The sequence below is a fragment of the Phocoena sinus genome, chromosome 13 (genome assembly GCF_008692025.1).
Source record: "Phocoena sinus isolate mPhoSin1 chromosome 13, mPhoSin1.pri, whole genome shotgun sequence".
Taxonomy (NCBI): Eukaryota; Metazoa; Chordata; class Mammalia; order Artiodactyla; family Phocoenidae; genus Phocoena; species Phocoena sinus.
This window is the reverse complement of record NC_045775.1, coordinates 2,195,111-2,207,139: the sequence shown is the minus strand read 5'-3', so window position 1 is coordinate 2,207,139 and position 12,029 is coordinate 2,195,111. Positions and strand designations below refer to the sequence as shown.

General features: G+C 43.9%; 1 protein-coding gene across 1 annotated transcript in view; it reads right to left on the bottom strand.

The window, feature by feature from the left end:
• The window catches only part of LOC116764590 (doublecortin domain-containing protein 2C-like), a 141,396-nt gene extending 129,617 nt beyond the window's left edge, over positions 1-11,779 (bottom strand). The window contains 4 exon segments of the mRNA XM_032653314.1: positions 7,822-7,901; positions 8,700-8,814; positions 9,059-9,236; positions 11,680-11,779. Coding sequence (XP_032509205.1) covers positions 7,822-7,901; positions 8,700-8,814; positions 9,059-9,236; positions 11,680-11,779 — 473 coding nt within the window.
• Positions 11,780-12,029: the final 250 nt, after the last annotated feature.

Genomic DNA, 12,029 nt, shown 5'->3' with positions numbered 1-12,029 from the left:
CCCTGGCGGTGCAGTGGTTGAGAGTCCGCCTGCCGATGCAGGGGACACGGGCTCGTGCCCCAGTCCGGGAAGATCCCACATGCCGCGGAGCGGCTGGGCCCGTGAGCCATGGCTGCTGGGCTTGCGCGTCCGGAGCCTGTGCTCCGCAACGGGAGAGGCCACAGCAGTGAGAGGCCCGTGTACCGCAAAAAAAAAAAAAAGCAACCACTTAAAGTCTCTGGGAGTAGTCCTAAGGGCACACAGAAAATGAAGCCACATTTATTCCAAAAATCTACTAAAACTCAGCAAGACTGGGGAGAGTCTATGGTATGTGAACCAGGCCAGCACCTTCACTCCCTCCTCCCACTACAATGAAGTGGAGTCTCCCCTCCACCCAGGTGCAGCCACGAATGCAGGGCTGGTCCCCAGATCTCAGTTGGGGGCTTTCTTCCCAGGAGGGCTCTCATTCTGCCCCATCTACCTGTTGTGAGGCTAAGTTCCAGGTGAGTGTGGCTGAGAAGAGGGGGGCACCTTCCTTCCACCCAGCCCCCACTCAGGAGATGGGGCTCTACCCTGCACACAGTCCTACTGAGATACTGGAGCCATGATCGCCTGTGTCTCAGTTCACAAGGCAGGGGGTCCACATTGAGAGAGACAAGCCAAGAAGACCTGAGGCTACTGCCCCCGTCCACTGAGCACCCAGCTCCTAAAGCAGGGCTGTCAGTCAGAGAGAAGTGCACCATTGTCCCCACCCCCCAGCTCCAGAGCCAGGGCTCAGAGATCAGGGAGAAGCGGGTCCTAGAACAGAAAGCTCCAGATCTCTTCCCAGTAAATGGGCTTCACGTGGAACAGAGTATGGAGAAGTTCAAGCCTAAGATGCTCTCAAAAACAATGGCGGTGATGGTGAAAAGCTGTAAGAGGAGACTGAGACTAATACATTCATCAGATATTCATATATATATATAACTGCAGTACAAACTGTAAGCGAGACAGTTGGCTGGAAAGAACAGGGAAAGAGCTCAAAGAAGCCTTTCTGGGATCAGAAAAAATCTCAAACACTGACCTCGGGCTTCCCTGGTGGCGCAGTGGTTGAGAGTCCGCCTGCCAACGCAGGGGACACGGGTTCGTGCCCCGGTCCGGAAGGATCCCACATGCCGCAGAGTGGCTGGGCCCGTGAGCCACGGCCGCTGAGCCTGCGCGTCCAGAGCCTGTGCTCCGCAACGGGAGACGCCACAACAGTGAGAGGCCCGCGTACCACAAAACGAAAAAAAAAACAAAAAAAAAAACCTCTGACCTCAAAAACTATCACTTCAAAGAAACCCAAATTTAATTGGATTGGTATGTGGAGCAGTTTATGCCCAGGGCGTTGTTGAAAAAATAGAGCAATCGGACGGCAATTAGTGGAGCTAACTGTGCATGTGGTTAAGGAAAGAGATAGTCAAAGAGAGCTCTACCCAAGCTGTCGTCTCAGGGCCATGTGGGCATCCCCAGGGTTGTGCCCCCCAAGGGGCAGCACCAGAAGCTCACACTGTGAGGGTGAAATTGACTTCACTGAAGTAACACGGCCAGCAGCTAAACATGGAAAAGCAAAGAGCACCTGTAAAGGTGATTATATAATTATTATAAGAGACAGTATAAATACACAGCTCCTGTCCCTTCTTCTGTTAAGTGATTTAAAAAACAATAGTATAAAATAATATGTATATACTGTATGTTGGACTTTTGATAAATAAAAGTGTGATCTATGTGTAATATATTTACCAGTAACTGCACAAAGGAGGTTGTTGGGAGCACAGCTGTATTGGGCTAAAGAAAATGACTACATATGGTAACTTAAATCCACAGGAACAAGTGAAGACAACCAGAAATGATGAATAGGAAGGCGAATATAACAAACCTTAAGTAAATGTAAATAAACTTGCTGTCCTTTCTTCTCTCAGCTTCTTCAGAAGACATAAAATTATGTAAATAACTGTAATAGTGTATTGTTGGGTTTGTAACATTTATAGGTGTGCTTTGTAAACCAACAATGCCACCAAGGGGGGAATGGAAATAGAGCTATATAAGAGTAACGTTTCTGAAAGAAAGTAAAAATAAAATAGTGGGGGAAATTACTAAATAAATTAAAATGCTGTTTATAAAATTTCAGTTAAATCAAAAGAGTGGTAAAGGAGGAAAAGAGGAATGAAAAAAGACATGAGACACAGAAAGCAAAATGTTAAATGGTAGCTGTAACTCCAACTATATAATAACAAACAATAACAAAATATGTATTAAACAATCAAAAGGCAAAAATAGTCCCACTGCATGGAAAAACAAAACTTAACTATATACTGCCTACAGGAGACACACTATATATTCAAAGATACAAATATATTGAAAGTAATAGGATGGAAAAATTAGATCATCTAAACAGCAACCACAAACAAACTGGAGTGGTTTTACTGATAACAGACATAATAGACTTTAAAACAACAACAACAAAAAATGTTACTAGAAATAAGGAGGAACATTTTATAATGGTAAAAGGGTCAATCCTTCAGGAAACTATAATGATTATAAACATATATGCACCTAATAACATATACCCAAATCATAAAGGAAACAAACTGACAGAAATGAAAGGAGAAATAGACAACTCAACAGTAATAGTTGGAGACTTCAGTACTCCACTTTCAATAACGGATAGAAAAACTGGAAAAAAGATCAACAAGGAAACAGAACACTATAAACCAGCTATAGCTAATTGACTTATAAACCACTTCACCCAACAACAGCATAATACACATTCTTCTCAAGTACACATGGAACATCCTCCAAAATAGGCCATATCTGTGGTTATCAACAAATGGGTTGAAATAATACAAAGTGTGTTCTCCAATCACAATGAAATGAAAGTAGAAATCAGTGAGAATGAAATTTGGAAAACTCACAAATACGTGAAAAGTAAACAACACACTCTAAACCATTGGGTCAAAGAAGAAATCAAAAAGTAAAATAGAAAATACTTTTAGATGAATGAAAATGAAGATACGACATGCCAGAACTTACGGTGTCCAATAAGCAGTGATTGAAGGGAAATTTGTAGCTATAAACACCCATATTAAAAAATTAGAACCTTTACCTTGGGACACTGGAAAAAAAAGCAAACTAAACCTAGAGCAAGCGGAAGGAAGGAAATAATAAATATTAGAGTAGAAATTAATGAAATAGAGAGTATCAATGAAACTGAAATCCAGTTCTTTGAAAACATTAACAAACGTTTAGGTAGATCGACTAAGAGAAAAGAGAAAAAAGACTCAAATTATTAAAATCAGAAATGTAAGAGAGGACATTACTACTGACCTACAGAAGTAAGAAGAATTATAAAAGAGGAATTATATACCAATAAATCAGATAACTTAGATGAAATGCACAAATTCTCACAAGACACAAACTACCGAAAATGACTCAAGAACAGACAATCTGAATAGACCAATGTCACGTAAATAGATTGAATTAGTAAACAAGAAATATATATCAATTCTTCACAAAATCTTCCCAAAATATAAAACAGGAGGGAACACTTCCCAACTCATTTCATGAGGCCAGTATTACCCTGATCCTGAAACCAGACAAAGATATCACAAGAAAAGAAAACTACAGGCAAATATCTCTTATGAACAGGGACATGGAAATCCTCAACAAAACACTAGCAAACCAAATCCAGCAACACATTACAAAAAAGTAGACACCATGACCAAGTGGGATTTATCCCAGGAATGCAAGTTTAACATCTGAAGATCGATTAACGTAATACACTGTACTAACAGGATAAAAGACATTTTATTAAGCCACACGATAACCTCATAGACAAAGAAAAAGTATTTAACAAAATCCAACACCCTTTCCTGATAAACACACTCAACAAAGCGGGAGTAGAAGGGAACTTTCATAATCTGATAAAGGGCATCTGTGAAACCCACAGCTAACAACATATTTAATTGTGAAGGACTGAATGATTTCCCTCCAAGACCAGGAAAAAGGCAAGGATTCTGCTCTTGCCACGTCTTTTCAACTTTGCACTGGAGATTTTAAAAAACAGAGAGAGAGAGGAGGGGGAAGGAAAGAAGGAAGGAAGCTGGCATTCATATTGGAAAGGGAGAAGTAAAACGATCTCTATTAAGAGATAATATGATCTGGTCTGTAGAAATCCTAAGGATTCCACTAAAAATCCATTAGTACTAATAAACAAGTTCAGCAGAGTCATAGGACACAAGATTAATTTTCAAAAATCAATTGTATTTCTATACACTTATGATGAGCAATCCAAAAATGAAATTAAGAAAACAATTCCATTTATAATAGTATTCAGAAAGAATAAAAGATGGAGTTAATTTAACAAAGAAGTGCAAAATGTATACTTTGAAAACTACAGAATGTTGTTGAAAGTAATTAAGGAAATGTAAACAAATGGGAAAACATCGCATGTTCGTGGATTGGAAGAGTTCATTTTGTTTTGTTTTGTTTTTTTGCGGTACGCGGGCCTTTCACTGTTGTGGCCTCTCCCGCTGCGGAGCACAGGCTCCGGACGCGCAGGCTCAGCAGCCATGGCTCACGGGCCCAGCCGCTCCGCGGCATGTGGGATCTTCCCGGACCGGGGCACGAACCCGCGTCCCCTACATCGGCAGGCGGACTCTCAACCACTGCGCCACCAGGGAAGCCCAAGAGTAAGTATTTTTAAGCTGGCAATACTCCCCAAATTGATCTACAGATCCAATGCAAAAATCTCTGTGAGAATCCCAGCTGACTTCTTTGGAAATTCACAAGCTGATTCTGAAATACAGAATTGCGTATGGAATTGTAAATGACTCCAAATAACCAAAACAATCTTCCAAAAGAACAAATTTGGAAGACGAACTTTCTGATTTCCAAACTTACTACAAAGCAACATTAGTCGAAACAGTGTGGGACTGGCATAAAGATAAACACATAATATTGAGAGTCCAGAAATAAACCCATGTATGTATGGGTCAACTAATTTTTCACAAGTGTGCCAAAATCATTCAACTGGGAAAGAAGAGTCTTTTCCAGAAAAATGGTTCTTGGACAACCGATATCCACATGCAAAAGAATGAAGTTGAAACCTTACCTTACACCATATATAAGAATTAATTCAAAATTGATCAAAAACCTAAATCTAAGAGCTAAAAAGATAAATCTCTTAGAAAAAAATCTAGGGGTAATTCTTCATGACCTCGGATTTGACAATGATTTTCTAAGTATGACTCCAAAAGCATGAGCAACAATAGTGGAACTTCATCAAAATTGAGAACTGCTGTGCTTCAAGAGACAGTGAAACTGTCTGTGCTTTCTAGAGAAAGTGAAAAGACACCCACAGAAAGGGAAAAAGTCTCTGCAAGTATGTATCTGATAAAGGGTTTGTACCTAGAATATATGAAGAACTCTTCAACTCAGTAATAAAAGACTAATAATAAAATAATAACATTGGATTTTTACCCAATTTAAGAATGGGCAAAAGATCTGAATAAACATTTTTCCAAAGAAATATGCAAATGGCCAGGTAAGCAACTTAAAAGATGTTCATCGTAATTAGTCATGAGGGAAATACAAATCCAAACCACAGTGAGGGGCTTCCCTGGTGGCGCAGTGGCTGAGAGTCCGCCTGCCGATGCAGGGGACGCGGGTTCGTGCCCCAGTCCAGGAAGATCCCACATGCCGCAGAGCGGCTGGGCCCGTGAGCCACGGCCGCTGAGCCTGCGCATCCGGAGCCTGTGCTCCGCAACGGGAGAGGCCACAGCAGTGAGAGGCCCGCGTACCGCAAAAAAAAAGAACACAGTGAGATACCACTTCACATCCTCTAGGATGGCTGTAATCAAAAATTCAGAAAATGACAAGTGTTGGGAGGATGTGGGGACGTTGGAACGCTTACGCGATGCTAGTGGGAATGTAAAATGGTGCAGCCATTTTGGAAAAGAGTCTGATAATTCCTCAAACAATTAAAAACATAGAGTTATTATATGATCCAGCAATTCCAACCCTAGGTGTATACCCAAATGCAAACCATATGTCCACACAAAAACTTGTACAGGAATGTTACCAGCATTATTCATAAGTATTCAACAGGTGGAAACAACCCAAATGTCTATCAGCTGATGAACGAATGAGCACTCTGTCTATCCGTACAACGGAACATTATTTGGCCACAAAAAGGAATAAAGTACTGACACATGCTACAACATGGATGAGCCTTGGAAACATTATGCTAAGTAAAAGAAGACAGTCACAAAAGACCATTTATATGAAACGTCCAGAGTAGTCAAATGTATGGAGACAGAAAGTAGCTTAGTGGCTGCTTAGGGCTGGGGGAGAGGAAGGTTGATAGCCAAGAGTATCAGATTTCTTTCTGAGGTGATAAAAACTGTTCTTAAGTGGACTGCAGTGGTGGTTGCACATATATATCATTTACATAGACTTTAAATCGTACACTTAAATGGGTGAATCGCATGTTATGTCAATTACAATAAAGCTGAGGGTAATTTGTACATAGCACTTCAACTAATGGACCTGTGAAACAGACATTGTTAGGAGATATCTAACCCAATACAGCTTAGTTCCATCACATCCTAATTTAATTGATAGTTTTTCCTAACTCCCTATGGATGGGGACGCTAAGACAAGAATTTCCTAGCGCACTAAAAGGGCAAATTATAACCCTGAAGTGCTAGAGCAAGAAGGAAAGGGTGACTTCATTTTGTATTTTTAAAACCTGCCAACATTAACTAAAGAAGCCCCAGCGCTGGAGAGGGGTCCACATCATATTTACCAGGGAAAGGTTGAGTCGTATGTGACCTCACCTCTGCCGGGAGTTGACAGGAAAACAGTGTGGCTGGAAGCAGGATTTCCCGGTTTAAGCTCTGTCATGGGAACCAAACAATTCCAGTCGCTGGACTTCAGCTAGCAGTAAATATAAAAATGTTAGTGATGGCTCTAGGCAACAGTAAATTCTCTCATTCTAATGCCCGTGTGGGGCTTACAGGGCAGGACATTTTGTAATAAAAATTAATGATGGGTGCCTAATGGAACACTTTAATAAAAATACTAATAAAGATCAAGTGTCAGTTTTAATAAACAGAATAAAGGCCTGCTTTTTTTTTTTTCACCCTGGTCAAAATAGCCACTGGGTGGTGGTGAAAGGGGATGGACAGGGAGGTCTGGGAAAGAGCCTCCAAATGCCCACCTTGAGGGCTCACAGAAAGAAGCAGCCGGAATGTGGTGTGAATGTCCACATAAAATCCGGGCTCTTCCCATGGACCATGGCTTAAATGGGTCAGCCTGAACCTCTCAACAGTTTCCCTAGATCAGTGCTCCTCAACTGGAAGGGCCCATTTGTTGTTACCATTATGTATTTCCCAGCCAGCGCTGGATCAACGCTTTTGTAACACACAATATAAATTAATTACTAGACAAACTTGGAAAAACAAGAATGTACCGAAACACAAGCCAAATGGTTTATTGTATTAAATTCATCAGGGATAACGTTACTTCGTCCAATTGCTATCAGAAGTATTTAAGGTGTCAGTTTCTGTATTTACCTCGTCGGGCATCATTTTGCAGCGGGGTCCCTGCGAGCAGACCGCCCTGTGGGAAGCAGAGCCCTAGACCTCGCATAGGCCGTGGTACTGGGGTTGCACAAACCTCTCCAGATACATCTTCAGGGTCACACAGGGCAAGTACACATGCACGAGCTGTGCCAGGTTGAGTGCATGGCCGGGCGAGGAGGGCTGCTCCCTTGCTGTCGTAACAGCCCATGACAAGACCCCGTTCCTTGGGGAGACATACCTTAGCGATGGCTTCAGACTCCTCAGGGCTGGCTGTGGCTCATGTCCTGACTTCTCGTTGTGGGATTTCTGGTTGTTTATCTGAAGTTAGAGTGACCATTAGGGTTACGGTTTGTGTTCAAAAGCAGAGGATATAATATACCCTCTTAGCGGATTGTGTGGTCATTTTCATTTTGCCAAATAACACTAAAGACATCGTCTCTTAAGTCAAAGTATCAGATGATCAAAGTAACAGACACACATGTTAAAGTTCCTCAGTATTTAAATTACGATGGTAACTTCAAAAAGAGGTGCAAAACATATGGTGGTACGTCTGTTCATTAAATAATAAATATCGTTTCCAAGTTCAAACTTCAACAAATTTATCACATGACTAGAGTTTTCAGAAAGCTTGATTAGTAAAGTTTTGGAATATTGTAAGTCAATTCCAGAGACACTACTTCCCCCAAAGGCATCCTTAGAATTGATACGTGGGCGATTCAGAAATAGAAGCAGTCGTGGCCAGTTGAAGGGCTTGCTGAAGGCATCTTAGTCCTTGTCTGCTAGTCTTTCCTGCTTGTAAAGGAGCATCCCTCATATCGCCATGTGACTTTCCGGGTTCCCCAGCTGTCTTCCAGGAGGTGAGCCCATTCATGTCCGAGGAGCCTCATACGGTGCTGTGCACGGAGTTGCTTCCAAAATACGTTTGCTAACTGACATGATTCCTCTTTCCCAAGTACACGTATAGACGTGCACTTAATGGTACATGTTTCCAAAAAATTAACTCTGGGACCAACCTTGGAGGATGCCAATTAAAGAGCCTTATGAGTCACATGGCCCAGTATTCCAGGGTGTGGAAAGGAACCCTTTCTGGAAAGCCCACGGCTGTCATGTCATTACGCAGACCGGGGCAGCCAAAAGGGGGCAGGTACGCTGCTCCCACAGGTGGCTCAGACCTGGCTTCATATCGTCCAGGCGGTGCGGGCAGCCCACTCCTGCCACCTGCCCCAGCAACCTGCTCACCAAACCTCAGAGTGACGTGCGGGGGCACCATGGGGTGGGGAGGGGTGGCTTGCAGAGCGTGGGAATAATGAAATCTAAATCGGGTCGAAGAACACTGTTAAGGTAAAAATTAAAAATCACAGAGCACTTGAGCGGGAATCTCATTGTAAAGCTCCCGTGGCAATAAAGGGGCCTCTAGACAAGTTACTGAGCCTGTCTGGGTGGGAAGTGTGCGGTTGGGGGCAGATGGGCCTCACCACCCCACAATGCTCCTTCCCGGGGTAGGGACACTGGTTCCCGAGGCACCTTCTTCAAAGTTTGCTGCTTGAATCGACACTCGAGGAGGATAATCTCCTCGTGTGAAGTGAGAAGTGTCCACGTCGAAGCCCCGGATGACCCCCTGTACTCCCAGCTGGATGATACACCAGTCGTGACCTGGAGACGTCAACAACAGCAACACCCACCTTAGATTGAATTCGGCAGACGAAGCACACGATTGAACAAAATGACAATGAAAATAAAACACCAGAAACGCGCTCCTCCCATCACAGAAAAACGTGTGTGGGCTCCTTCTTGACCGTGGCTTCAAGATCTCTCCTGCCGTGGCCGTACATGACCACCGTTCTCGTGTGAATCCTCAACTCTAATCAGACCAGAACGTGAAAAGGCCTTGGATTCTGAGAGCAATTCTGATTCCAAACTCACCATTTCCTGAGTTGTGTGTGTCTTTGGCAAATTGACCTCTCTGAGTCTCAGGTCTTCAGCTGTGAATCAAGGATGAGATTGGCTTCCAAAAGGTTTAGATGTGGGAATTCCCGGGCGGTCCAGTGGTTAAGACTCCGCGCTTTCAGTGCTGAGGGGCCAGGTTCGGTCTCTGTTCCGGGAACTAAGATCCCACAAGCTGCATGGCCAAAACAAACTCACAAAAAGTTTAGCTGTGACTCTGGCGTAGGGAACACGCAGCCCAGCTCGGCCGGCGCTCGGTATCGAGCTGGGTCTCCTAGAAACATCGTGTTCTTTGCCATCTCAAGCTTCAGGGGTTTCCTACAGCCCCAGCCAGGCGCCCTCCTTGGCATCAGCTAAGTCTACTCTTGATCAGTGTGTCGCTGTGTTGTTCTTGGTTTCTGGCAGTCAGATACAGACGCACCTTAAAACGTCCAGACGTATTAGAATCTCATAAGGTCTGGAGGACCACAGAAGTATAGAAAATTAGAACTATCCAATATTTCTATAATACTTGAGATGATAGCAAAAGAAACCCAGTTATTAGCCTAATGCCGGATTGGTTTCCTTTTACAGGCATTTCTTTAACTGTATTTTGATTGATGAGTAGCGATGAGTGAAAGTAGCATCTTAAGGTTACATAAAAGATAGGATGGATCTTGGCTCAATTCCCAGTTTATGTTACCAGTGATGCGACCTGGGCTGAGTGAATGAGGCTGTTTCCATGGCAATCAGGTGGGACAAGAACACCTGCTTCAGGGAGTGGTGCTGAAGCCAAATGCGACGCATACACCAAATGATGTTTGCGCAGCTCATATCCTTCATCCACAGCCCTCATCGTCTTTTCCTTTTCCTAAAGAAGTGTTTACACCCTCCTATTTGCACAGATGACCAGGGCTCGCACGACCTCTCGTGAATTCTTAGAGCCTGATGGTCAGAAGGGACGTCAGAGGCGACAGAGCATTCCAAGGGTCCCAGGTTAAAATCGACCCCAAACGTACACTGCTTTCCAACAGCCCCTGGTTTTAAACTTCGCAAGCGTGAATGAACAGTCATCATCATCTTACCTGGGATCCTTTTCCCTCTGGTCTGCCATCCAGACATCCACTTCCTAAACTCAGTGTACTCGTGTAAAGCAAAGACGTGTGACAGTGGATCATTAACATCCATGCGAGAGCCTAGGCTAAAGGGACAGATGGGCAGTGCAGACAGGGGCTCTAGGCAAGACCTTAGCAGGCGCGGTGGTGTCTGCCCCACTTTCACGCCCCCGGAACCTGCTCCAAATCAGGGGGTGCCTCCTTATCTCTGTATTGCCTTCAGAGAAAGAAGTCCTACTTCTCTGTGGGCCTTCATTCACAGAATTAGCCACTGACAGCAAAAGGTAAGACCACATAGGATTCATTCCACGAGCCCCGTCACTGGTGCAACTCCCGACTGCAACCTAGGTGCCTCCCAAAAGGCTGTCAAGCAAAGCGAGAAAGGGCAGTCAGATTCCCAAAGCAACCCCGAAAAGACCATGTAACCAGGAATTCAGCCGACGTCAGAGGAAAAGTAGGCTCGATGCTGGGGTCCAGCTGAGCACCCAGTGCCCCGCGCTCTGAGCTGCTCCGTGGCCACGTGTGAAAGCAAACACTCTGACACCACGGAAGCCGGCGGCGGGCCCGGGGAAGGCTCAGCTCGGCCCCTCGTGGAGCCTTAGACAAACGGCTGCGTCCCACCACTTAACTGGAGGACAGCAATGGTGAGCACATCCCCCGAAGACTGTTTCCAAGTTGAAGTAACGCTTGTGAAGCCCCTTGCACATATTATGTATTTAAAAGTACATAATATATTAGAAGAATATGCCAATCTTATCATAGTGTTAATTCTACAAAGGGACGGAGCCAATTGGCATTGAATTGGTGGTGAAAGGGACTTTAGCTTTACCTGTAATATCCCTTTTTCTTTTCAAACAAGAGAATGTGTGTGTGTGTATATATACATACATACACATCTTAAGTGGTCTGTAAGTGTGAACATATGTAAGTGTGTATATATAGAATATATATATATATATATATATATATACACACTAGAGTGGAGTGTAGGAAATAAGGCCCATTCTCTCTCTCGCCAACTTCCCCAAGCCCGGCTCCCCACAGACACCCCACCTCACGGTTGGCGTGAACCCTTTCCAGCATGTCTCCGGCACTCATGGCCTGCCTGGACCTCTGTCCCAGCGCGTGGGCAGCCTGCTCAGGTTCTGATGGCCACATCATTCCATATCTGAAAGACCCCAGGGTTCTTTAACTAGCTCCCCACTAGGGGACATTGAGGTTGGCTTTTTCCCCTTCAAGCAACACCGGAATGAATATTTTCTACATATCTTTGTGTACTTGTGCAAATAAGGTAAGCCTGTGGAATAGCAAAGTCAAGGTGTGGATGCATGTCAACTTTTTCAAAGATAAAAGTATGGTAAATCGTAAGAGCTCTGACAATGATGGCTGTGTGACCTAGAGCAAGCTA